The sequence below is a fragment of the Vombatus ursinus genome, unplaced genomic scaffold, assembly GCF_900497805.2.
Source record: "Vombatus ursinus unplaced genomic scaffold, bare-nosed wombat genome assembly UNPS02014797.1, whole genome shotgun sequence".
NCBI lineage: Eukaryota > Metazoa > Chordata > Mammalia > Diprotodontia > Vombatidae > Vombatus > Vombatus ursinus.
In genome coordinates, this window is record NW_020954575.1 from 5,576,489 (window position 1) to 5,604,336 (window position 27,848).

Below are 27,848 nucleotides of genomic sequence, written 5' to 3' on the forward strand. Positions count from 1 at the left end.
GGAATGCACATTACTTTCTATAATAACACATTTAGGTTGGAAAGTCCGGTTTCCTTGGCAGTATTTTGTGCCGGATCAAGCTCTATGAATTAAAGTGAAGGCTAAGCCCCAAGCTCCACTGCAGAGGAACATACCTCAAAAGCCTGGTTCACTATTGCCTAATCTTCCTTCTCCTTCCTCTGCCTCCCCCCCCCCCAAAAAAAATCAAACCAAACCAAACCAAAACAACAACAAAAAGAAACCCTGAGCAAGAGGGTGGCCCAGATTAGGCTGGGATAAAGCTTGTAGGTCAGGACTCCTTGCCTGGATCTCCCATTTCTTACACTGGGTATCTCTGCTCAGGGCCAGACTATCAGGGTCAGCCTAGCTCAGCTCTCCACAGGCTGGCTCTTCGGTGTCAGGGCTAAGAGATGAAAGAGCAAGTACAAGGACACAGGGAGAGTGGGGATTGGAAGGGAATAAGCACTGATATAGTGCCTACTTAGTGCCAGGCACCGTGCTAAGTGTTGTTGTTTTTTTTTAAACAAGCATCTTATTTGATCCTCAAACAACCGTTCAAGGCAGATGCTATTATCCACATTTTACAGTTGAGGAAAATCTGGCAGAGGCTAAGTGACTTGCCCAGGCTCACACAGCTAGTAAGTCTATGAGGCCACAGTAAAACTCGGGTCTTCCTAACTCCGGGCTCAATGTTCTAGCCATTTCACCGCCTAGCTGGGGGAATCAAGTAGGGAGAAGAGGACCTTGAGGAGGTGAGTAAGGGAGAGGGGGAGGGGGGGAAGGTCACAAAGAGGGAGAAAGGAGAAGGGGAAGGGGGTGGAAAGGGAGCAGAGGGGGAAAGAGAAGAGGAAAAAAATGGGACAGATGTGGGGAAAGAGAGTGGGGGAGGAAAGGCACCAGAGGAAAAGGGAGCGTAAGAGAGGGCGAAAAGAGCGGGAGAGGAAAGAAAAGGGCGACGGTGGGAGGCGGGAGACGGGGTATCAAGAGAGGCATGGCTGGGGAGGAGGGCCGGGGCAGAAACCAGGGGCGGTAGGTCTCTGTGAGCACCGGCACACGAGGCCGGGTAAGAGAGAAAGCTCAGGTCCCCAAGGAGGGGAATAGGCCACGCTGCTCTCTGGGACCTCTCCCAGGTTGAACTCGTGGGCTCCTTCTCTTCCGTGTCCCACTCCATTAATCTCAGTCGCCACGGAGACAGGAGAGGCCGGGACGGGAAAGATGAGACACAAAAGCGTACAAAAGGTGCGCGAGGAAATATCAGGCAAGCCCGGAGCTTCTGGAGGTGGCTCTCAAAACCCCGCCTCTCATGGCCCAGCCGGTAGGCGACGGACTAACCTCATTTCCGGTTCCCGTAACGCCCATCCTTCCATTGCTGTCTACTCATTGGCCGCCGTAGGGACGCGCTGTGATTTCCCATTGGTTGTTTCTCTTCCTTGGGCGCCGCGCCTCCTCTCTCTGGATACCTTCTTTTCTGTCACCACCAGATAGGCTGAAGCATTGGGAAGGCGTCTGCCCATCAGAGCCAATGAGCAGTGTACAGAGTGAGGGCGACGGCTGCGCGGTGTGGGCGGGGAGGGACTTAGCGTGGCTATTGGCCAGGGCGGGCACAGGCGGGGATATGATTGGCTGGAGAGTAGGGCCCCGTGGCAGGGTCCCGTTTGCGCGGCCTCAGCAGCTGCGGGAGACGGAAGTGGTGGGAACGCGGCCTCGGAGGGTCGGCCAGACACGGCCGCGGCCCCGGTGAGTCACCGCGTCCAGCGCATAGCCTGTTCGGACCGGGAACCGCTACGTCCCCGCCCCGCCCCCACCATCTGCCCTAGGGCCCCGCCCCCTGTCACTCTAGGCTCCGCCCCCTGAGGCTTCAGGCCCCGCCCCCGGACCTGGGCACCTGGGCTCCCAGGCTTCCGTCCCACCCGGTACCCGTCCCGCTGGGGAAGCCCTGAACTGGCCGGGTTCCCAGGGCAAAGAGGGCGGGGGAGTCCCCGGCTGCATGGCCTGGCCCCGGCTCTCGCCCGCCAGGCTGCCCGCGCTCTCTCTCTTCCTCAGGGGCCACAGCCTTGCCCCTCCCCAGAGGCGGCTTTGGGGCCTTGGGAGGACCTGGGCACACAGGGAGGGTCGGGGTGGCTGAAGCGGATCAGGCCCTGGGAGATGGGAGCACCTCCCCCTTCGAGGCCCTTCTCCCAGAAGCTTTCCTGGGGGATGGGGGGAGGGCTTCTTGCAGCTAGGACCCCCTGAGTTTGGGTGGCAGTTGGGAGACGAATGCCACCTTCAGCCCTGCTGGTACCTCAGAGTGGGGTTGGAAAGGGAGCCTTAATTCTGAAAACTGTCGGCCAAATCCAACTGAAGGTAGTTCGCCTGCTCTTGGGCCTTCATCCTCTCCTGTGGCTGGTCCTACATCCTACAGAGATTGAGTGGGTGACCTCCTCCCAGTACCTTCTGTTTCTGACCCAGGCCAGTTATTCCTGGTTAGCCCCTTCCCAGTTTGACTGCCCTCTGGTCCCAGGCTCAGATCTCCCTCTAGTCGTCTGTCTTGGACTTTGCTCACAGTGAACAGGTCAGCCTCACACACTCTAGGCCACCACTCCTTTTGGGTTTATACTTCACTGGGGCTACAAGAGAAGGAGGTTGGAGCAAGGCATGTAGGAGTGAGTCAGGTTTGGGAATTTTCACTTCCCTTGGGGGCTGTCAGTTCCTGAGGTCTTGGGATGGCTGACTTTATCAAGCAATAGGGATTGGAACCTATGCTTATCTTCGGGAGGCTGAGAGGTAGGACACCTGGGCTGTGAAGCATTGATTTACTGGGTAACCACCGATAAGTTGCATCTCTATTACAAGTTTGTGAAGCCTGTTCCATGCCCTGCAGAATAGGCACTAAGGGATAGAGGAACTTGGCCTTTCAGTTTTTATCTTCTAGAGCTCCATTACCTTAGCCAGTGCTTTAATGACTCATGGGGAAGCTGGATTCCAGGGTGGGGGAGATGGTTTTGGGAAGGGCTGGGCCATGTGATCCACTGACTGCATGATGTAGAGAAAAGTAGCTCTTGTCACTGATCCTGACCTTCCCTTCCACTTTATTCTCCTTACAGTGAGAAGCAGGCAGCCAGGACTCTTACCACGGTAGGATGGTGAGTATTCACAGCTCCATGGTTCTTTCTAATCTGGCTTCCTCAAGTCCCTTTCCTTTATCACTGGTCTTTTCCCTGGCCAAGTTTATGCTCACTATCCCTTTTTTCTGTACTTGAGACCCAAAGAAAGCCAGAGCATTGAGTTCAATAGAGCTTCCCTACTTCTCTTCTGCCATTCACTTCTGTGCTCCTGCTTCCCCGTTCCCCCCACTTCTTTCTAATTATTTCCCTTCATTCTTTGCCTGACCTTTAACCTCAAAGATGAACCTGGGACTCTATCCCTAGAAGCACCAGCCATATTGGGATTGGGTTGATTATTTCCAGAAATGCACATCTTACCTAGCCCTCCAAGCTCTGCTTAATAACCACCAACTTTTCTCTTGGCTGCCCAACTTTCTTTAATTTGCCCTGTATCTTTGGTGGAATTTCCTGAGGTTGGGCCCCTCCCTACTCCATTTAGTCTGGGTGCTGATTTGTCATTAGTTTGGTGCTCTTTGTGATGTTTACTTTGTGAAATGTTGGTAGCATCTGATGCTATTTGGGAGCGAAGTGGAGAGGTTCCACAAATTCATTGTGATAATGATTCAACCTCAAAACATCTGTAATCCTTAATTTGCCACCCAGGGTAGAACTGATGGGGTATCCAATAATTATGAATTCAGGGCTCTACTGGAATCCTCCTGGAATGGTTTATCTCAGTCCTTATTTTCCCTTAGTCTTACTTGTTTTCCATTCCTTGTTTCTTTTCTTTCTTCTCTTTATTACTGGCCCTATCTGTTTCCCTAAGCCCTCAGCCAGTAGTTTTACATGGATACCTGGCCCCAGAGAGGTGAGATAGCAGGATGAAAGGGGTGGAGGAGGGGTGAGAAGGGGATTTAGGTACTTTCTAAACCAAACTGTACCTTTACTTCTCTTCCCTTTTGGGGTAAGATTTCCCTTGTATTGGGGAATAGAGTTGGTGAGAATACTTTCAGTTCTTCCTTTAGCACCAGGTGCTCAGGTGTTGCTTTTGGAGGCTTTGATAGAAATAACTAAGGCCTCTTTCCATGGAGAGACTTTGAGTTATAGGGTGCTTATCAGTTGACCACTTCTTGTGTTCATTCTTCTCAGCATCTGCCAGCCTTAAAGGCTGAGATCGGAGAAGAATTTGGGGCTCCAGTTGTTCTTCACTCTAGCTCAGAACTATTTTGTAAACCTCATAATTACTCCCCACCTCTGCCACTTCCCTCTTTCCCACTAACTTCCCTTGTCAGATCTGAAGATTCAATTCATTTGTTTAGAGGCACACTTTTATAGTAGGAAAAAGCTAGATTTGGTTTTGGAAGAGAGCTGGTCTTGAATTCTGCTTCTGACACTTACTTATTAGCTATGTGACTCTGAGCAAGATGTGACCTCTCTGGGCCTCAGTTTTCTCTTTTGCAAAATAGAGGCAATACCTTCATTATAGGATTGAAGAGAGGGATCAGGTAAGATAACGTATATAAATCACTTTGAAAAACATTTAAGTTATTATTGTTCGTCATTTATGGGAAGCTCCTTTTTTTCTTTTTCTTCTCCTTTTGGGAATTTTCCTTCACTCCAAGAATAACTTTCTCCCAGGAGTCAAAGGACAGAGAAAAAATATGAGGTGAGGTGAAGTTATCACCAGGGCAGAGGTCTTGGCTTCAGAAATCCACAGGGACCAAATTTTCAGAGGATTGGGGTGGCTGTCTTAAACCAAACTGGTCTACCTTTCCAAAGGGCTTCTGGGGGTGGGAATGACTGGCATTTCTTTTGTTCTGGGGGAGAGTGTGTAGGTGACTTGAGAGAGGAAAAAGGCAGGGATTAGAGGGCAAGGAAACAGGCTGATGGGGGATGGGGAAATCATTGAAGGAAAAGGAGTAAAGGCTAGGGATAGTACTGGGGGGGTTAGAAATAAACTGAGGAAGGGCCTCTCTGGGTAGAGAGAACATTTTGGAGAAAGAAATGGAGGAGATGGGCAGATGGGGGTCTTGGGGGAAGAGGCTGGATATAATTCTTAAAGGAAGAATAGAGCTTAGGGGAATATTAGGGGGGAAAGGGGCATGAGTTGACAGGGAGCAGGGGGAGAGCTGGACAGATACTTAAGTGGGAATTTCTTTGAACTGCAGGGGTTGTTGGCTTTTTCCCTTTCCCATGACAGTTGTGATGGTGCCCTCTTACCCCTGGACTCCATCAGCCTAGGAGATGCCCCTAATGATAGACTTCATCAGTCGGGGACCCTGTGGGGTGGAGGGGTGGAGCCCGAGTCTGCTTTGGGGGTAGGGGAGGCAGCAGGCAGTCCTATGTGGCCCGCTGCAGAGCAGCACCATGGCTCCGCCTTCTTCCTTCCTCCCTTCCTTACTTAGCTTGGAGGGCGGAGTCGGGGCCCATTCCATTGTGGAGAGGAGGGGAGGAAGGGGAGGGAAGGAAGAGGAGGCCCCTAGCTTGGCGCTCCCTTGCGGCGCTGCTGTTGCTGCTGCTGCCCTTGCTGCTGCGGTTGCTGTATCTGTCGGGCCCTGTAGCCGGGATGCTGTGGGTGCCCCAGGCTGGTGGAAGGGCAGCGGCTAAGGCTTCGGGGAGATGCACACTGGCCCCAGCTGCCTGCGACCATGAGCCTGACTGCCCGAGTCTCCTGCTCAATGCTCAGCTGCTTTGTAAGTGCTGGCTAGGCCTGGGATACTGGGGTCTCTCTTCTCTGCAGGATCCCCTTCCTATCTCAGTTGTTAGCTATAGAGACTATATAACGTGCTGGTTCCTAAGAGTATCCTTCTCAAGCCCCTTGGCCTAACCTAATGACCTTTGCAAGGGTGGGGGGGCTCGGGTGGTTAGGCTAGGATTAACTCTTTCTTTCCTGGAGCCCACCTTAATCTATTGGTGTCAGAGACTGCCGCAGGCTAAGGATGGAGATTTATTGGCTCTTCTTGAAGCCACTGCCCTTGACTGCGGAGCTCTAGACCCCGCCCTGCAGGGGGTACCATTTCTTGCCCTTCTTATCCCCTACTTTCCCCCTAGTTCTAGGCAATATATCCTTACTTGTTTTTATACTGTTTGACCACCTGCCTATTTTGTATATCCTGGTACTTATGACTAGGGTGAATCATCTCCTACTTCTCAGTCTCTTCCCCTCCATCTCTCAAGAACTATATATGTCCTGACATGGCAGTCTCTTCTCCTTGATTGTCCCCTGGACAGCTAGCTACCTTACTTTTTTCCTTCTTCTCTCCTTTTGTTTCCTTAGCTTAAGTCTTCTGTCTCTTTCCTTCTGACCCTGCATCATTCAATGGTTCCCCCCCCCATTACTTCACTTCCTTATTTCCCCAGTCTTCTTCCAAAATACTCCATACCCTAATAAGTGTTTCTAAAATCTTCCCTTCACTGTCCTTGGGTCTCCTAGCCCCTCCTAATTAGAGATATCCTCTTCTTTTATCCTACTGGGGGAGAACATCTTCTGCTCATATTGGAATATTCCCCAAGAATTCCCCTGCAGAACAGGATTCAGGGCAGGTTGCTTGTCAAGGGATGGGGATCTGTCTGCAATCTGAGCCCCAACAAAGAAAACAGGCCAGCCAGCTTCCTGTCTCCCTCCCCCCCAATCTCTCCAGGCATACCTTTGATGCAATATAATTAGAAAGCTTCCACCAAGGCCCTTTGGAAGCATAGGACTAGATTCCCTGCTCTCTTCCCTCTTTGTTTCCTTCATTTATCATCCTTTCTCTGGCTTCAGACTCTTGTTCTTTATGTTTCTTTCCTCATAATCAGTTGTCAACTCTGAGTTCCCTTCTTTGGCATATCCCCCCTCATTTCTTATTCTCTCATTGTATCTTATGATATCCTTTCCTCCCCACTATTTGGAAATTTCTGTTCTATTTGAGAGCCCCTTGCTTAGGAACCTAGACTCTTGGTTCCTCATCAACCTTTCATTCTAACTCCTTCCCCTAGATTTGCTCATTAACCTTGAGCTGTTGTGGTCTCTTCTGTCAACCCAATCTTGATTTCCTATGTTGAGTTCCTCACCTGAATGTTTTTTGTTTGTGGGGTGACCTTATGGATCAGAAGGCACCCTGGGGATAGGAACCTGGTAACTCAGGGTGGTGGCTTCCTTCACAGGGTGAGGAGGGGCCCCCCAGCCTGGAGTATATCCAAGCCAAGGATCTGTTTCCCCCCAAGGAACTAGTGAAGGAAGAAGAGAATCTGCAGGTGAGAGTTGGGAAGCTGAGATGCCTGGAAAAGGACCTTGGATCAAACATCAGGAGACCTTGGTTCTTGTGCCAGGGCTGGGACCATGGGCTGGCCATGCTATTATGGGGCCTCTGTTTTCATCTGCAGAGTAAGGGGTTGAGACCAGATGGTTTCTAAAACTTATTTCCAGTGTAGAAATTCTGTGGCTTTTGATTTATGACCTACTTGGTTTCCTCTTAAGGCGGCATGGCAGAGTATAGTGGAAAGAGCCTAGGTTTGGAGTCAGGACCTGGCTTCCAATCCTTGTTCTGCCACTTCCTACCATGTGACCTTGGGGAAGTCACTTCCCCCCTCTGGACCTCAGGCTCCTATCTATAGAATGAAAGAATTGGTCTAGATGGCCTCTGAGGTCTCTTTGGACTAATTCTGAACCAGAGAGGTTTGTTTGATGCTGTTCATTGTCGTCTGCCTCCTAACCCAGGCCAGTAGGGAGGGGAGTCTTTTACCTTATTGTGAAACTTTTGGCCCCAGGGATGGGAGGGACAACTCTCTACAGGGCAGCAGTTGCCTGGTATAAGTTACCATGGAGAGGACATACTTCCCTTGTGTTGGCCCAGCTCCTCTACAGGGAACCCTAGAGAGCAGAGGTGTGTTTGTGGGGGTGGTGGCAGTAAATAGGGACAGGCTTAGCTCTAACTCTTGGGCCTATCTTTTGGCAGGTACCCTTCACAGTGCTGCAGGGGGAGGGGGTAGAGTTCCTAGGCCGGGCAGCTGATGCCCTTATTGCCATCTCCAACTACCGGTTACACATCAAGTTCAAAGACTCAGTCATTAACGTGAGTTCCTATTCTCATTCTTTGCCCCTAGGTAATAAGAATAGGATGGGTATATGTATGGGATGGGGATGGGGGTACTTCCCACACCTCAAACTCTTACGGATTATGCCATGTCTTTTCCAGACCTGTGACTCCTTTTGTGGCAGGTGCTATTTTTCTTTCAAAAAGAAAATTTATATGAGGTTCTTGTCCATTTCTCTTTGGGCTCCTGTCTTATTCTCTCAATTACATGCCCCACTACCTTCTTTTTCTTAGCCTGTTATTTGGGCATTCTATACCTAGTATTGAGAGAGATGAAGACTAAATTATGAAATATTGGTTCCTGAACTTGGCCTTCCTACTTATCTTCCCTACTAGGTACCCTTGCGGATGATTGACAGCGTGGAGAGCCGGGACATGTTTCAGCTGCACATTGCCTGCAAGGATTCCAAGGTGGTGAGGTGAGGGTAGTGTAGCCATTGGGTGTCTGCTCTATCCCTCCTGTCTTTGTCAGACTTCTCTACTGCCAAGAGGTCTCTCACTGGATCAGAGCCTAATTCAATTCATCAAACGTTTATCAATTATCTACTAATGCTAGGTTTTCAAGGACAAAAATAAAGCAATACCTTTTCTCAAGGAATTGTTTTAATTTCCTTATTTGTATGGGACTTTTCAGTAATAAATTGTAAATTGTTATGTGTCTTCTCTTCCACAGACACCTTGCTTGATGTCTCCATTAACTAACCATTAGGCATTTGTTGAATACTTGCTAGGTGCCAGGGAGAATAAAGATGAAGAGTAAGATATGGTTCCTACTTTCAAGGAGTTAATATTTTAATTGGGGATACAGAACTAGCATTTATACATTTTCTTCTTTCTTATGTTAAACTGTGTGGTATTGACTGGTGCTTGAGGGATTCAGAGAAGGGAGACTTCAGTGGAATGTGTCTCTCTTGATGACAATGGAATTGGATGAAGTAATTGAAAGTTTCCTGGAGGAGGTCATATTTGAATTGAAGGGGGGATGAGTAACTTTCTGATAGAGGAGAAGAAAGTGATAATGAGCAATGAGATAGGGGCAAGGATGACCATGGTGTGTTTGGAAGGTTGGTGAGATTTGTTTGAGAAGATTTATGTTAGGAAGGGTAGGGAAATAAGATTGGATGAAATTGGGACCTGCTTTCAAAGAGAGCTTTGAAAGACGATTAGAGAAGTTAATTACAGAAGAAAAAAAAGCAAGGGGATGGGGAAGGAAGAAAGACAATTAGAGGAGGTTAGATTTTATGAAATAACCAACCAGGGGCTATTGTGTGGAGAAAGGACCCCTAAAAGAGGACTACGACATTCTCTAGGAGGAGAGGGGAAGGGAGAAGTCAGTAGCCACAGAAGCAGGTATTGGAGTTGTCCAGGCCTAATGGCCAGACTCCTGCCTCTAGGGTATCCAGTCTGACTAACATAGGTTATCCAGCTTCCTTTGGATTTATGTATCAACAGTATTCCAGCCTGCCATTTCTTGTTGCTTTTCTGGCCCCCAAACTGCCTCTTTCCCTGTGAATTACTGCCCCTTGCCTTATCCAGACCTGTGGCTCTTTGTATGGCAGGTGCCACTTTTCTACTTTCAAGCAGTGCCAAGAGTGGTTGTCAAGGCTGAGCCGAGCCACAGCAAGACCTGCCAAACCCGAGGACCTTTTTGCCTTTGCCTACCATGCCTGGTGCCTGGGGTTGACTGAGGAGGAGCAGCACACCCACCTTTGCCAGCCAGGTGAGTTGGTGTTTACCTCTTGTGTAATCCTCAGGGACCCTTTCTGTCAGCCATCCTCCTAGGTGGTGGTCTGACTTGTCCTTTTCTCCCTCCCTCTTCCTTAAAGATCATAATTCCTTGTGAATACTGACAGTCCGTGTGTGTGTGTACTTGTAGGAGAGCACGTACGATGCCGGCAGGAGGCAGAGCTGGTGAGGATGGGGTTTGACCTGCACAACGTCTGGAGAGTCTCACACATCAACAGCAATTACAAGTGAGTGCAAGAAGGAAGGAAAGAATTGTAGAAGAAGTAGCAGGAGAGGTTTTGACCCCTCCGACTGCACCCTATTGGGAACTCTCTTTAATCATTGTAGATGGTGTGATAATGGGAAAAATTTGGTGGTTGAGGAAGGGAAAAGTCTGTGATCACTTAATGGGGTCTTGGTCCCAGAGGAAAACAGTGTGGCAGAGGGGAAAGAGCACTTAACATGGAATCACAGAGTCTGAGTTTGAATTCCTGCTTTGCCACTTACTACCATGTGACCTTGCACAAGTCACTCAATTTCTCTGTGCCTAGATTTTCTCATCTGTGAAAATAAAGAGATTAGATTCAGTGACTTTTCTTAGCTTTAGAACTGGAAGGACTTCAGAGGCTGTTAAGTCTTCACACAGAGTCCCATAGCTATTAAGTGTCTGAGGTGGGATACTGAATCTAGGTCTTCCTGATTCCAGGTCTAGTGCCCTATCTACTGTTCTATGGCCCTCTTGCGTTAGACCCGTGGTCTTGTGTTCTGTATTTCCTAACCTCAATTCAAGTGTACTCTTTGCTTTCTCTTCAGGCTATGTCCTAGTTACCCCCAGAAGCTGTTGGTTCCTGTGTGGATCACAGATAAGGAACTAGAGAATGTGGCTTCTTTCCGTTCATGGAAACGGATCCCTGTTGTGGTGTATAGGTAAGGAAATGGGACTTGTGTGTGTGTGGTAGGAAGGGTTGATGTCAGAGGAGGTAATTTCTTATTCAGGAGAAGAAAGAGTCTCCACTTTTGTCTATGGACAGCTCAGGCATTCAGGGTTTTGGGAGTAGTTTGCTTGATGGATAAGATGTTGAAATCCATGGACTCTGCCCTGTTTTGTTTTGTTTTTTAGATTTTTTTTTTTTGGCTAGGCAATGGGGTTAATTGACTTGGCCAGGGTCACACAGCTAGTAAGTGTTATGTGTGTTATATGTCTGAAGCTGGATTTGAACTCAGGTCCTCCTGAATCCAGGTCCGGTGCTCTATCTGCTGCACCACCTAGCTGCCCCAACTCTGCCCTGTTTTTACTTTATCTTTTAGGAGGAGATTCTGTTCCTCCAAAAATGATCTTTATGGAGAATTCAGTCAACTTTTTAAAAATTGTAAACATTTGCTGTACGTGGGATACTGACAGCCAGATAAATAGTAACTGGTAGATTTGGAGTTCTTGATATGACCATCTTCCCTTCTGTGTGTATCTAACAGGTTACATGCTATATAAATCTTACGGAATCAGGGTCACCTTTTAAATATAGAACCTTTCTACTTTTGTCCTTCTCTGCCTCTGGGTTGGCTTCTCTGGTGCCCCTGAGCTCTCTGGGACAGGTCTCTGTCTTTGCTATGTTTGAAAGCAGCTTGACGATGTTCTTCTTCCTAGGCACTTGCGCAATGGGGCTGCGATTGCCCGCTGCAGCCAGCCAGAGATCAGCTGGTGGGGTTGGCGCAATGCTGATGATGAATACCTGGTTACATCTATTGCCAAAGCCTGTGCCCTGGATCCTGGGGTGAGGGCAGCTGGGGGTGTCCCTTTCAATGGGAACAGTGAGGGAAGTGAAACATGTGATGCTGACTTCGGTAAGTTGTGGCACTCAGTACTGAGGGGCATGCTTTACCTTAAACCTAATTCCCAGGGAGTTAAACTAAGGTGTGGGAGTGGGAGGAGGGACTTATCACTTAATATATACGTGACTCTTTCTCCTTTAGCTGAGTGAGAGGGAGAGTGCCATAGGAACAAGGGAAAACTGGGACAGTTGTTTCTGACCTTTGTACCTTGGGTATCCTTTCCCCATGTGTTTTAGATTCCTCTCTTACAGCATGCTCTGGAGTGGAAAGCACTGGGGCACCCCAGAAGCTGCTCATCTTAGATGCTCGATCCTACACAGCAGCAGTGGCCAACCGGGCCAAGGGCGGAGGCTGTGAATGTGAAGGTATCAATCATCTTTTCCTTTGTACTTGCAGAAAACTCACTTTTCTTCACTTACTTTGACTCTTTACCTCTCTTTACCAGAGAGGTAAAGGTTGTTCAGTTTATAAGAAGGTCCAGTCCTCACTCTGAGGCCCTATTTTTGCCAGGCAGGTGTAGAAGTGGGGGCAGGAAGCCTCCCCTATGCCTGTTTTCTGTTTAGAATCATAAAATCTCAAGAGTTGAAAGGGATCCCAGAGGCCATCTAGCGCAATGTGTATCTTTTTGTTTGTTTGTTCTTTGCTAGTCCATGGTGTTAAATGACTTGCCCAGGGTCACACAGTTAGTAAGTGTCAAGTGTCTGAGACTGGATTTGAACTCAAGTCCTCCTGACTTCAGGGCCAGTGCTCTATCCACTGCACCACCTAGCTGCCCCCAAAATGTATATCTGAACAGGAGTTAATTCCACAATATCCTCAATAAGTGGTTGTCCAGACTTTGCTTGTAGACCTCCTTTGATGGGCAACTGATTGCCTCTCCTCTCCATACTCCCACTCCCACCCCCAACAGCCCATTCTACTTCTAGAAAGCTCTGATTGTTCTGTATTTTTTGATTTTAGTGACCTGAAATCTGTCTCTTGTTAATTTCCATCCCTAGTTCTTAATTATGCCATCTGGGGCCAAACAAAACAAGTATAATCTCTCTTCCACTTGGCAGCCTTTTAAGTATATAAAGAGACCCATCATGTCTCCTTCCTAAGTCTTCCTTTCTCTAGACTAAACATGGACATGTCCTTCTGTTGATTCTTGTACAGCAGTGTTTCCACTCCCTTCATCACACTGGGCACCCTATTCTTGACTGGCTCTTATTGCCTCTTCTCTCTTTTGCAGAGTACTATCCCAATTGTGAAGTGGTGTTCATGGGAATGGCTAATATCCATTCCATCCGGAACAGCTTCCAGTACCTTCGCGCTGTCTGCAGTCAGATGCCAGACCCTAGCAAGTAAGTGCTCCTTGTTGTTCTGATCCTGTCCCAGGCTGTATCTCATCTTTTTCTGTGGAAGCAGTGACCTGAACACTGAAGTTTAGATTGGTTCAGGAGGCTTTGTCCTGGGCATAACTGTGATCCCTATTTGCTATGAGCCAATCCTGGCTACCCCATTTCTATGTTTTAGCCATGTAGTTTGTCATGAGATGTAAAGGGTATGAGGGATAACTTCTTAGATTTAGTAGTCTTCAAAATAACAGAAAACTTGGCAAGAGGGAGTGGTTGAAGTGTGTACTTCTCATAGAGATATTTGCCTCCAATGTTGTGGCTTTTGGTTTCTGTATTCCCTGGGAAGTTGTTGGGTGTGGTTCTATGTGTACTGATAGGGAGTCTTCCAGGGACTTGGGGCCCTCAGTAACAGATTTTGCTGTCTTCATCTAAATAGCTGGCTGTCAGCATTGGAGAGCACCAAATGGCTACAGCACTTGTCAGTGATGTTGAAGGCAGCAGTGCTGGTGTCAAACACGGTGGACCGGGAGGGCCGGCCAGTTCTGGTGCATTGTTCAGATGGCTGGGACCGTACTCCCCAGATTGTAGCCCTGGCAAAGATTCTATTGGATCCCTACTATAGGACTTTGGAGGTACAGAGTGGCTGGGGAAGAGGAGAGGAAAGAAGGAATGTCTTGGGATGTGGATTGTGGGAACTGAGGGTCTGAATTTGAAATTTTTTGGCAGAAAGTCTGGGGCCAATGCACACACTAGACTGAAACCTTTAAAACATTTTCTAAGATAAGACCTGTCACTTCGCTTTAAATGCGTATTGAGTCCTACTTTAGGACCTTTTCCACAGAATACTCCAAGGGCTCTCTCTAACCTTGCTTGAGGGGTCCCAAGGCTTAGGGTGTTTGCTCTCTTCTCAGGGCTTCCAAGTGTTGGTGGAGTCTGACTGGCTGGACTTCGGTCACAAATTTGGTGATCGATGTGGTCACCAAGAGAATGCAGAGGATCAGAATGAACAGTGCCCAGTGTTTCTCCAGTGGCTTGATTCAGTTCACCAGCTGCTTAAGCAGTTCCCTTGTCTGTTTGAATTTAATGAAGCCTTCTTGGTAAGTTGAAAGATCTCTCTTGTCTCTGGGAGCTTGTGGCCTAAGAAAGGGCTGATACAGAAAGTCATGTTTCCAAGATACGATGAGTTGATTTGGTTCTCTAGGTAAAACTGGTACAGCACACATACTCTTGTCTGTATGGCACATTCCTGGCCAACAACCCTTGGGAGCGAGAGATGCGCAACATTTATAAGCGGACCTGTTCTGTGTGGTCCCTCCTCCGAGCTGGCAACAAGAATTTCCACAACTTTCTTTATGTTCCGGGTTCAGAGCTGGTGAGCTTGGACACTCCTTCTGTGGTTATGGCATGAGCTGGCAGGGTTTGGTGGTGGCAGAAGCAGCACTGAGTGCTTGGGGAAGAAGGAAGGGTTGGCAGATTGATGCATCATTATGAGTGACTGAATAATATATTGTGCTGCCTCCGCAGGTCCTCCATCCTGTGTGTCACGTGCGGGCCCTGCACCTCTGGACAGCTGTGTACCTTCCAGCATCATCTCCATGCACGCTTGGGGAAGATAGCATGGACCTTTACCTTCCTCCAATATCTCAGAGTCAGGAATTCACTGGCCGATCTCTGGATAGGTAAGAGAAACCTTTCCCCACTTCTCCCTCCTTGGCTAAATGTAGGTCTTTCTTGATATATTTAGAACAAGTCTGAAATTGGGCGAAAAACTGTCTTGGCACATAGCTAGTTCAAGGTGCATTTTGTGCTTTCTTGAGGTCTTCTCTCAATGTACAATATTTCCTGGAGCTGCCCTAATTCTGTGATACATCAAGGAGGGGGAGGAGCTCTAAACAGAAGGGGATATGATAGCATGGCCTCAGTAGCTTTTCTGTAGTCAGGTGTAGGGAGTCTGTGTGAGAATTTTTGGTATGTCTTCCAGCATTAGCTGTCAGAAGGACCTGATTGTCTGTGGGAACTGAGTCCTCATATGGGGGTAATCTTGATTTATCTTCCAGAAAGAAGCAGACATTTAAGGTGATAAATTTCTATTTATCTGGTTCCCTAAAATCTTGTTCTGATATCTTACTGTGATGTGGTGGAGATCCTGTTCTCTTGAGGGCTATACTAGCAGAGCACCAAATTGGATTGGCCTTGCCAAGCTTCAAACATGTACTAGGTGACAAACTATTCTACTTTTATCTGAGGATTGACCTAGTGAAGTCTTGAAGAAGCTCATAGCCAGATGATTGGCCATGCCAACTCATGAAGACCTCAGCAGAGGACAGAGGAGAGACATTACACTCTGCGTTGGTGGAGGACGAAGTCCCCAAACTGATGAAGTCATTGATCTTTGAAGTTTTGATGTAAATAGAAGTTAGAATGGTCTCCTTGTGCTGAGCTTTTAAATCTTTAAACCTAAAAAAACAAAAAAACCTCCCCAATTTTTCATTTTAGTTCAGTAAGTGCTTATTGTGCCTTTTGGGCTATTTTGTCCTCAATATTATGCCCTGGTTGAAGAGTCAGGAAGAGGAGAGAGGCGTATGAGTTCCTGTCATACGGATCAGTTGAAGGAACTGGGGTTGGATAGGTTGGGGAAAAGACTCAAGTATCTGAAGGGCCCTGAAGTAGAAGAGAGATTAGATTTCTTTCTTGTGGGCTCTGAAGACAGAACCAGAAGCAATGGATAGGAGGTGCAAAGAGGCAGACTTAGACTTGATGTCAGGAAAAAAGTCCCAATAAGGACAGCTATGGAATGCCTCAGGCGGAGAGTGGATTCTCTTTCACTGGAAGTCTGCAGGCAAAAGCTAGATAACCAGCTGTCATTCTGTAGAGGAGATTGTTGTGCAGGGAGAAGTTGGACTACATAAGAACAGTAGCTAATAGCTAACATTTATATAGTGCTTACTATGTGCCAGGTACTATGCCAAGTGCTTTATAATTATTATCTCATTTGATTCTCATAACAACCCTGTGTGAGGTAAGTCCTATTATTGTTATTATTATTATTATTATCCTCATTTTATAGAGAAGGAAACTGAGGGAAAGAGAGGTTAAGTGACTTACCCAAGGTTACACACGTAGTAAGTGTCTAACTCTGAATTTGAACTCAGGTCTTCCTGAGTCCAGGCCTGGTGCTCTACTCACTTGTGCCACCTTGCTGTCCCAATGGCTTCTAAGATATTTTCCAACTCAAAATCTGTGATTTTGTGACCTCTGTTTGTGTTGCGTTAGATAGCCACTGTGATCTCTTCCAACTCTGACATTTTGTGCTTCTGAAGTAAACAACGTGGTTCTTCTCAGAGATCTTCTAAGTTTGGAGATTCTAAAGATAAGCTCGTAAGAGTGGTGGAATGTTACAGACCGCATATATAAAGAATACTTATGGAAATTAAAAGCAAGGAAAGAGAACTGTGGGAGGTGATTAGTCAGGGAAGGTGTCATGAACGTTAGTCATAACCTAGGCCATTAGTAGAAATGGAGTCAAAATAACAGGGGGGAGGAAGGGGAAGAGGGAATAGTAAGGAGATTTGGCTGACCAGAGTAGTGGGGCCGTGATGGGAAAGAATGAGAAGATTCAGCCAAAGGATGGAACGTCTTGAGTACCAGTCTGATTATTGTGGATTTGATTTAGTAATCAAGAGGAAACCATTGTAGATTCTTAAATAGGGGATTAATGTGATGAATGTAATGTTTTGGGAAGACTAATCTGATAATGTTGTAAGTTGATCAGAGTCAAGGAGACCAGTTAGAAGGCCATTTTAGAAATGCACATGTGAAGCCTGTATTTAGAGTACTGCTTATAGAAAAGAAGGATCAGATTTGAGACATTGAAGGAGTTTACCAGCAGGATTTGGGAATGGGAATAGGGGTAAGGAAAGGAAGACCTAACAGTGACATAGATTTGAAACCTAGGGCTCCTGAAAGTAGTAGGACATTCATTGAAATCATGTAGAAAAGCTAACTTTTGGGGAAAGAGAATGTTTGAGATGAGGTGGTCATGGGATAGCCACATGGAGATGTGTTGTAGGCAGCTGGAGAGACTTGGGAGTCACTGCATGAAGGTTAACACTAGTTCTATAAAATCAAATGTGATTGGTCTTTTTTCATGCCATTTTTTTTTCCTACTTGAAACGTTCTCCCTCTTCTTTCTTTCTCTAAATCCTACTAAGCCTTTTAAAGCCCAGCTCAGATTTCATGCCCTCCTTGAAGCCTTTTCCAACCAACCCAGCTGGGCAGTCTTTCTCTGTCCTCTTAACTCATAGAACATTTATTATTTAGTCTGTACTATTCAATTCAACAGATTGTTATTATTTTAATATGTTTTTATTTCATTAAATATTTTCCAATTACATATAAACAATTTAACGTTCATTGTTTAAAATTGTGACTTCCAAATCGTCTCTCTCCCCTTGCTCCTCTTCCTTCCTTGAGAAAGCAATTTGATATCCATTATACATGGGAACTCATGCAAAACATTTATCCATATTAACCATGTTGCAAAAGAAAACACAGGCCAAAAAAAAAAACCAAGCGAAATAAAGTTTTTAAAAAAGTATGCTTCAGTTTACATTCAGAGTTCATCAGTTCTCTCTCTGGAGGTGGATAACATTTTTTATCACAGGTCCTTTAGAATTGTTTTGGGTCATTGTCTTGATCAGAGTAGCTAAATATTTCATAGTTGATCATCCGTATGATATTACTGTTAGTGTGTACAATGTTCTCCTGATTCTGTTCACTTCACTTTGCATGATGAGTCCATATAAGTCTTCCCAGGTTTTTCTGAAACCATCCTTCTCTTCATTTCTTTCTTTTCTTTCTTTTTTTCTTTTTTGGTTTGTATATATGTATTTTAATTTAATACTTTATTTTTCCCTCAATTACATGTAAAAACAATTTTTAACATTTGTTTTTTAAAATTTGAGTTCCAAATTCTCTCTTTCCTTCCCTCCCCGCCTGATTGAGAAGGCAAGCAATTTGATATAGCTTATATATGTGCAGTCATGCAAAACATATTTCTACGTTGGTCATGTTGTGAAAGAAAACACAGACAAAACAAACAAGAAAAAATAAAGAAAGTAAAGAAAAAGTATGCTTTGATCTGCATTCAGACTCCACCAGTTCTTTCTCTGGAGATGGATAGCATTTTTTCATCATTAGTCCTTCAAAATTATCTTGGATCATTGTATTGCTGAGAATAGCTAAGTCATTCACAGTTGGATCCTCATACAATATCGCTGTTACTGTATACAATGTTCTTCTGGTTCTACTCATTTCACTTTGTATCAGTTCATGTAAGGCTTTCCAGGTTTTTCTGAGCTGCTCATCATTTCTTATAGCACAGTAGTATTCCATCACAATGATATGGCATTAACTTGATTTCCAATCCTTTGCCACCACAAAAAGCTGCTATAAATATTTTTGTACAAATAGGTCCTTTTCTCTTTTCTTTGATCTCTTTGGGATACAGATCTAGTAGTATGGTATTGCTGGGTAAAAGGGTATGCATAGTTTTATAGCCCTTTGGGCATAGTTCCAAATTGTTCTCCAAACTAGTTTACAATTCTACTAATAGTGTATTAGTGCCCCAATTTTTCCACATTCCTTCCCGAGTTTGTCATTTTTCTTTTGTCATGTTAGTCTATGTGATAGGCATGAGGTGGTATGTCAGAGTTGTTTTAATTTTAATTTCTCTAATCAGTAGTGATTTAGAGCATTTTTTCATGTGATGATTGATAGCTTTGATTTCTTCTTCTTAAAACTGTTCATGTCAATTGGGGAATGGCTCTTATTTTCATAAGTTTGCTGCAGTTCTCTTTATATTTGAGAAATGAGGCCTTTATCAGAAATACTTGCTGTAAAATTTTTTCCCCCAGTTTCCTGTTTTTCTTCTAATTTTGGCAGCATTAATTCTATTTGTGCAAAAATTTTTAATTTCATGTAATCAGAATTATCCATTTTACTTTCTATGATCCTCTCTGTCTCTTGTTTGATCATAAACTCTTTTCTTATCCATAGATCTGACAGGTACATTTTTTCATCTTCCTCTAATTTACTTATGGTATCACCCTTTATGTCTAACTCATGTATCCATTTGACCTTATCTTGGTGTGTGGTGTGAGATATTGGTCTATGCCTAGATTCTTCCAAACTGCTTTCCAGTTTTCCCAGCAGTTTTTGTCAAATAGTGAGTTCTTACCCCAAATCTTACCCCAAAAGCTTGAATCTAATCCTTCAGAACTGGATTACTGTGGTCAGCAGATAGTTATTAATTGCCTATTATGTATAAGGCTAGGTATTATGGATGATAAAAAGGTAAGATAGCAACTGTTCTGAAGGAGCCTACTATCCTGTTAATGGGGGAACAGAACATAAATTACTAAAATCTAAGGAAGAATATGATAAGTATGATAAAAGAAGTACAAAGTGCTGTTGGAGTTTGGAGGAGGAAGAGATCCCATTTTATTCAGCAGAATCAGGAATGGATTTATGGAGGTGGCTCCTAAGACAGGCCTTGAAGGCCAGATAGAATTTTGTAACCTTGGAGTCATTTTTGACTCTTCCCCATCTCTGATACAATACTTCCAATAGGTTGCTAAGTTCTATGGTTACTATGTCCACAGCAGTTCTGGACTCCATCCACATCTCTCCCTTCTCACTATAATCATTCTACTGTGGGCCCTTATTTTTTTTTTCCACCTAGATTATTGTAATAACTTGTGAACTTGTCTTCATGCCCTCAGTCTAACCCTGTCTCTAGTTCATCGGCACACCACTGCCTGCATTTTCATAATGCATAGCTATAATAATGCCATCCTACCCCCTTAGAAATCTTTAAAAATCCCCATTGCTTATGGTATAAAATATAAACTCTTTTTTCCCTTTGTTTTTAAAGTTCATTGATAACTTTTGTTTTTACATTATAAAATGCAAACTTTTGACCCTGGTATTCAAAGCTTTCTATCATCAGGCTCCAACCTACCTGTCTAGCTTAATTTCATACTTTTCTTCATGTATTTTATGTTCTCTTCAACTGGATTACTCTCATCCTACCCTCTTCTATCTTAAAGCTTTTTCTCATGCGGTTTACCATGTGTTATTTAGAATTCTGTCTTCCCTATATCTGTCTGAAATGCCTCCCTTCCAGGCCAGACCCAGATGCCACTTTATTTTTGACTCTCACAGATGAAATTGATCCTTTTCTTCAAGTTTAAGATGGTACTTTGTCTGACTAGCCTTTACTTGGCTTTCTTATTATCTCTATCATAACCTATTTTGTATCACACTTATTTATGTACAAACAATATCTCTTCTACACCCCCTTTAGAATATTAGCCCTTAAAGACAGGGACTGTTATTTTTCAATTTTGTAGTGGAAAATACATTTAGCACAGTCCCTTGCACATAGGAGGTGCTAAATATGTGTTTAATTGAATTGAATTGGATATGTGCATCTTTAGCACAGGCATAACATGAATAAAGGCAGGAAAGCATGGGACACATTTGGGGAACAGTGACTAGCATGCTAGGGGAGTAGTGTAAATAAGGCTGGAAGGGAAAGGTAAGGCCATATTATAGAGGTCTTGAGTGCTGTTCAATATTAGATTGAAGATTATTGAAATAATATCTTAGGTAGTCTGGAGCCATCGAAATTTTTTTTTATCAAAAAAGTAAAGTGAATGAAAAGCTGTGCTTGGGGAAGATTATGCTGGCAGCAGTATATAGGTTGGATTGGAGGGGAGAAAGACTGCAGGGTAGAGGGAGGGAAGGAAACAAGCATTTTATTAAGTGCCTGCTATGTGCCAGGTGCTGTGTTAAGTACTTTATTTTTTTACATGAATACATAATTTATTGGAAAGATTATTGGGCCATTGGACTCACAGAGTTATAAGGGGCCATAGGGGACAATTATGTGTGACTGATGCAAAGAAAAGCATCTACATTTACTCCATATGTGAGAAGTAGTCATCCACGTTTTCCATTAAAGACTCTCAAATGAAGAAAGACCCACTGCCTAACAAGGCATTCCATATATGGATGGTTCCAAGAGTTGGGGATGAGTTAGGGATGTTTTACTTTGTTTTATTTTGTTTTTCTCTAACTTAAAGTCTTGGATTTACCTCTTTAAGTCTACCTACTCCTCCAGGTTCTGCCATGTAGGACTAAGCAGGACAAGTTTAATTCCTCTTCCACATGATAGCCTTTCAAGTACTTGAAATCAGCATCATGCCAATCTAGTTCTTCTTTTAATAAGCCAAAAATCTCTAATTCTTTCAATTTATTTTTTTATGGCTTGGTCTCAAGTCCCATCAATATATTACTTGTCTAACTTTGTATGTATCATAACCACTTTGGGTCACTTGAAAGAGGAAAAATTTGTTGAAAGGACAGATAAGCTCTTATCTTCCTGGAAGTGACAAACAACCTTAGAACTGAGACTTTGAGAGAGTCAAAGGGAAAAATCTGACTATGCTGTTAACTGTTATTGCACTAGTTAAAGGAACTTTGTAACATTTCAGCTAAAAAGATGTGCTAAGCACTTTACAAATATTATCTTATTTGATCCTCACAAAAACCATGGGAAGTAGGTGCTATTATTATCCCTGTTTTACAGTTGAAGAAACTGAGGCAGATAGAAGTTAAGTGGCTTGCTTAGCATCACAAAGTTAATAAGTGTCTGAGGCTGAATTTGAAATCAGGTCTTCATAAGCCCACTATACTTCTCTTCCACTATACTACTGACCTGCCCCTACATGCAATATAATTCAAACCAGGAGACCTGTTAGAAAGTAATTATAGTAGACAAGGTGAGAATAGGATCTTAGACAAGATGGATAACAGTGGGAATGAGTAGGAAGGGAAGGATGTGAGAAACATTTTGGAAATACTTAGAGATTTTTGCAACTGATTTGTCTATTCTCTCACATCCAAATATGACTTCAAGGTTTTGCGCATAGGTGACTTAGAAGGGGAAAGAAAAGGAATATGCATCAACATAGCACATACTGCGTGCCAGGCACTATGCTAAGCACTTTACAAATATTATCTCATTTGATTCTCACAACCACCCTGTGAGGTAGGTGCTGTTATTATTCCCATTTTATTGAGGAAAGTGTGAGGCAAACAGGTTAAGAATGGTGATGATCTTAACAGAAATGGGGAAGTCAGGAAAGAACTCTTTTTTGTTGGGGATGATAATAGACTTGCTTTGGAACATGTTGACTTTGTATAGCAAGCTAATAGACATGTGAGACTGAACATGGGGAGAAAAGTTTGAGACTGGAGATATAGACTTGGGAGTTATCTATATAAAGGTGATAATTAGCTTGTCCTAAGCATTAGGATGACCTGGGTTCAGGTTCTGTTTCTACTTACCAGCTGTGTGATTCTGAGCAAGTCACTTCATCTCCTGATGCCATGGGAAGTACTCTTAAGACTAGATGTAGAGAAAGTTCTTGATGTGTATTAACATAGGAAGATCCTCATGTGGGAGCTCTCTACAGCTGTGAAATCACCAATTCCGTCCAATGGGACAATGTTTTCTTTGTATCTCCTTAGCTTGTAGTTACCATCCTAGTAGGTACTCAATAAATATTTGTTCAGATTGACTTGGCTATAGAATCATTTATAAATCTGCGTTTTGGTTGTTCTCACAGGTTACCTAAAACAAGGTCCATGGATGATCTGTTTTCTGCCTGTGACACCAGCAGTGCACTGACTCGGACATCTAGTGATCCCAATCTAAATAACCACTGTCAGGAAGCCAGGGTAGGCCTGGAGCCCTGGCACAGTAATTCTGAAGAAGCAGATATACCCTTAGTAGAACATGGGCCAGGCAGCCCTCAGCAGCCAGTGGAGGAACTGGGCCAACTTCATCCCCAGCCAAGTAACCAAAAAGACTGTTTGAGCAATAATACTTTGAAGAATCACAAAAACTGTCCCCCCAGTTACAAATTATTAAATAGCATGGTACTCCAGCAAGCGAAGAGCCACCCCTGTGATCCTGAAATCAAAGACCTGGAAGAAACCCAGGACTCTGAACCAGCTGCAAGCCCTCCTGTTCTGGACGAGCCATGGAGGACTTATGATGATGTTGAAGAACATCCCCCTACACGCAGTCCCAAGAAAAATGCTGCCCACATGCTCTCCCAGGTTGTTTCTTCTGAATGTAATGGAATCTTTAAACTTCCGGAGTCCTTCTCTCAGGATTCCCTTCCTGATCAAGGCATTCTTGAACAAGTTCCCCTAGGCGCCATGCCAGGCGTGCCCTGCAAAGATGTTCCAGACCACAGTTTAGGTGTCTTTCATAATCCTCCAAGAATTGCCTGCCAAACTCTTCCAGACCCACTCCTGGGTCCCCCTTGCCAAGACCTTTCAGACTCTGTGTCAGATATCACCCAGGAGCAGCAGCTGAATACTCAGCTGGATCCTGCCCACTGGGAGGAAGATGTTGGTCAAAGAGGGAACGTTAGAAATGGGCCATTATGGGAGAATCTTCGCTTTGGCAAAGGACCATTGGAATTGGTCCGAAAGCCAATTTCCCAGAGCCAGACAAGTGAATTTTCATTTTTGGGATCCAACTGGGACAGCTTCCAGGGAATGGTGACTTCACTCCCAAATGGGGAGACCCCTAGACGTCTGCTTTCCTATGGCTGTTGCAGTAAGAGGTCAAACAATAAGCAGATACGGGGGTCAGGGACCTATGTTGGTGGCCAGTGGGCTCAGAGAGAATGTGTGAAGTCACCTGTTTGTTCTAAGCATTCCAGTGGACACTGTACTGGCTCAGCAGGAAAAAACAACCGGACATGGCTATCTGGTCACCCCAAGCAGGTGTCTAGTGCAAAGCCTATTCCACTGAGTTGCCCTTCCCCAGTGCCTCCTCTGTACTTGGATGATGATGGCCTTCCCTTCCCCACGGATGTGATCCAGCATAGACTGAGGCAAATTGAAGCAGGGTACAAACAAGAGGTAGAGTTGCTACGGAGGCAGGTGCGTGAACTCCAGATGAGGCTGGATATCCGTCACTGCTGTGCCCCTCCAGCAGAGCCACCCATGGACTATGAGGATGACTTTGTAAGTAGTGACTTTGTTCCACCAATCAGTTTCCCTGCATGATTTCATAATGTTTTGTGTTCTGATGACCAACCTATTTCCTCATGGGAATATAAGAACAAGAATATAATAATAATATAGTATAGTATAATATAATAAATAGACTTTTTCTGTTTTCTGTGGTTAGGATATTAAGGAAATGGCCCTCATGTGCCATTTGTGACCATCTGCTAGTGGTGTGATATAAGGGTAAAAATCTTAGTGTTTTAGGTAATGACTTGGGATTTTAAAGAGCATCAGTTTTTCTGTGCCTTTGTATTTTCTTTAGACATGTTTGAAAGAGTCAGATGGCAGTGACACAGAGGATTTTGGCTCTGATCACAGTGAGGACTGCCTTTCAGAAGCAAGCTGGGAACCTGTTGATAAGAAAGAAACTGAGGTATGATGATATTACATAAGCACATTTGCCAATACTACAGACTGCTATCTTTCACTGACATGAGTGATATGCATATGAGATAATGTCAGGCACCTTACACTATGTAAATGCTACTATCATTATTATTATTATTATTATTGCTATTTTGTAAGGCAAATGATAGCCACCTGTAAAAAAAAAAAGGAAATTTATTTTGTTGATACAATCTACTTGGAAAAGAACCTGGATTTTTCTCCCTTTACTTCTGTCAGGTGACTCGTTGGGTTCCAGACCATATGGCATCTCACTGCTATAACTGTGACTGTGAATTTTGGCTGGCCAAAAGGAGACACCACTGCAGGTAAGATCTTTTGACCTTAATCAGAAATGATTCCTATGTATTGTTTTTACTTTTTTTTTAGGTTTGACCTTTCTACACTGATGACCTCTGAAACCTATTTCCTCTTTATCACTTATTTTCAGTACATATGAGTTTTAAAATCTTACTTTTATCTTTTGGCAGAAATTGTGGGAATGTGTTCTGTGCTGGATGCTGCCACCTGAAGCTGCCCATTCCTGACCAACAGCTCTATGACCCAGTTCTCGTCTGTAACTCATGTTACGAACACATCCAAGTGTCACGTGCCAGGGAACTCATGAGCCAACATCTGAAGAAACCCATTGCTACAGCTTCTAGCTGAATGCCAGTGGAGACCACCTGTTCAATTTCAGCAGGTTTGAAGGGAGGATCTGCTTCAGGTATAGTTTTGAAGGTTCCTTGGTCTGGCTCATGAACACAAAGTTCAAGGACACCGTCTTGAGAAGTCCTCCTTGGTACCATCAGACTGGAGCAGAGAAATTCCAGTTTGGCAGAGTGTCCTCTAATGGTGAGAACCTCACCTTGGTGTAAAAGGTTCTGCTCCAGACCTTAAGGTCTGGAGATTTAAGGTTATGTAGGTGACACCAACTTTTTTTCACCTTGGGGGGGATGGGTCATAAGGTGATGATGTCAAAGGTATTGCCTGGCGCAAAGTGCCCCAAACAGCAATAGAAAGACATGTTTATAACCAAACTCCAAGTGACAACTCAGCTCCCATTTCTTCACCCTGAAAAAGCAGATTATAATGTATAAGCTGGGAGTTCCTATCTTATCTAGGATGATCTCCACAGCATACCTCTGTGCTCTGTGTCTGTGCATGAAGGCTCAGTCTTTAGAGACACTCCAGTGTAGCTGCATTAGTTCTGTCTTTCTGTGGAGTTTGGTTTGAAGAATGCTTTGGCAAATGGTGAAGTTGGATGTTTTTGTTTCTTGGCTCATGAGCTGGCAGTATGGTGGATACTAAGTGTAGAAGAAATTAGAAGGAGCAAAACTTCATTTTGGAGCAGAGCTAATCTCTCTTGATATCCAGTCCCAATACAGATGGGTTGTTTGAGCTGTGAAAGAGTAGACTCAGTCACCCGGTGGTCAGCTCTGAAGGTATGAGCTGTAAAAAATGAGGAGAAGGGGGAAAGTAAAAATCCATTTGCGGAGGTGTCTGCTGGTTTGTTCAGTGCCCTTTTTGCCTGACTTTTCCCAGTCATCCTGGTGCTAACACAGGAACTACACCCTGATCCTCTCCTGGCATGAACGTAGAAAAAAAAATTCCAATGTTGCCCTTCCCTTGGCTACTGCCTCCTCTGGGTCACACTGCTCTTTATCCTGAACACTTGACACCTTGAGGGTAGAATTTAGTGTTTGGTTTTTACCTCCTGGAATATACTGTTTGGTATGTGAGGGTTTCAGAACAAATGCTGCTGTCTATTTCTGTGCACTTAACAATGGAACCCAAACAGAGGAGGATATAGCATTGATACCAAAATTTGGAGAGAGAAATGCAGGTCCATTTGGACTGTACATTCTGTTCTTTTCATCGTAATATGTACCAGTGGCACTTAACCAAAAGATACAGTGATATAGCCATGTCCTGTAGTATCTGTGTTTGTGGGACAGATACAGTCTCCTTGGTCCATAATGAAACCACTTCCTAGAGTTCCTCTTGGACTTCCTTTACTCTTTAGCTAGCAGGTATACAACAAAGCATTATATCTAAGCTGATCCTGTTCAGAAGACTGGGATAACAGTTTCTTTGACTGTTTCCATGTTGCTTCCTAGAATTTTATCCCCAACATTTTTTATTTTTTCATTTTTGAGAGAACTAACTAGGATCTGCATTTAGGAAGAGAATAATTAGAAGTCCTGACCCTATTCTTGATTCCTACAGAGAAAATCAATGCTGTTTTTATTCTGACCATGTGCTAATGCCATGGGTGTAAGGAAAACACAATGGTATATTAGGTCAAAGTAGCAGAGGATTTGGGTTTTTTTTTTTTTGTTTTTTTTTTTTACATTTTACATGAAGGAGTTGAATAATGGAGAGTCCAGTGAAGGAAACTCCTGAACCACTGAAAAAGTAACAAACTGTTCACTCCTTATCTAGTATGTAGTTTGATACATAAAATTCTGTGAAGTATTCTCTGATCCTTTAAATTGAAAGTTGAGTGGCTTTTTAATTGTTTGACCTGTTTTTCATTTACATTTTACTTTGCCCACGCACAGTTCTGTACTTTTTATGGTGTTCTGTAAACTCAGAAAGCAAAAAAGTAAGACTGTGGAAATATGTGAAAAGAGGAGACTGTATCTGTCCTCTCTGTGTGGCTGTTTTGAGGGACTGTACCATACAGTGAGTTAAACTGCATGGTATTAAAGAGAGACACTTAGAGGCCTCCAGCTCAGCTATGTTCATCAAAAGACTCCTTTCAGAGCTCTTGTGGGTGTAAAGTAATATGATGTGGCCAAAAATTCAAACTGTTTAGTCGCATTGTGACAAACATGAAATGTGCTGTAAAAACTCAATACAGTTTAAATAAAATCTCTATATTAGTGCTGCTTTGTTGGGTGTTTTTACTACTTTTTTACAATTTTGGTTGTAGATTTTAAGTCTAAGAGCCCCAACACTTAAATTTGTCACTTTGAGCAGTACCTGGGCGATATATCCTTCACTGACAACCTCCCCTTTTTTCCAACATCCCCTTCTTTGTTTTAGACACCAAATTTCTTAAATTTTTTTGGCTTCTGGCAGGGGGGTACTGAACTCAAGAGCCTGAGAAGCTATTTCTCATCTGTTCCAAGTTTTTCTTTCTTTTCTGGTTACTTCTAACAAAGCCTATAGGAATAGATCGAGGGTTTTCTAAGTACCTAGGATCCCTGTCTCTTCCCCTTCCCTGCCTTGGCATTTGACTTCCCTCCCAC

General features: G+C 44.1%; 1 protein-coding gene across 6 annotated transcripts; it reads left to right on the top strand.

The window, feature by feature from the left end:
• The first annotated feature begins 1,666 nt into the window (after positions 1 to 1,666).
• MTMR4 (myotubularin related protein 4) lies at positions 1,667 to 27,481 on the top strand. 6 transcript variants are annotated; one of them, XM_027870440.1, is made up of 19 exons: positions 1,667 to 1,737; positions 3,084 to 3,122; positions 7,230 to 7,319; positions 8,021 to 8,137; positions 8,495 to 8,577; positions 9,718 to 9,878; positions 10,035 to 10,131; positions 10,697 to 10,810; positions 11,529 to 11,725; positions 11,950 to 12,078; positions 12,945 to 13,056; positions 13,487 to 13,682; positions 13,962 to 14,147; positions 14,252 to 14,422; positions 14,575 to 14,729; positions 22,746 to 24,162; positions 24,470 to 24,580; positions 24,832 to 24,920; positions 25,083 to 27,481. In XM_027870440.1, the coding sequence occupies exons 2-19, from the start codon at positions 3,120 to 3,122 to the stop codon at positions 25,258 to 25,260; spliced, it is 3,606 nt and encodes a 1,201-aa protein (XP_027726241.1). In that variant the 5' UTR covers positions 1,667 to 1,737; positions 3,084 to 3,119; the 3' UTR covers positions 25,261 to 27,481. The 6 variants fall into 6 exon arrangements, with proteins under 6 accessions (XP_027726241.1, XP_027726240.1, XP_027726243.1 ...); XM_027870439.1 differs by lacking the exon at positions 1,667 to 1,737 and adding an exon at positions 1,946 to 2,551; XM_027870442.1 differs by lacking the exon at positions 1,667 to 1,737 and adding an exon at positions 1,946 to 2,408.
• Positions 27,482 to 27,848: the final 367 nt, after the last annotated feature.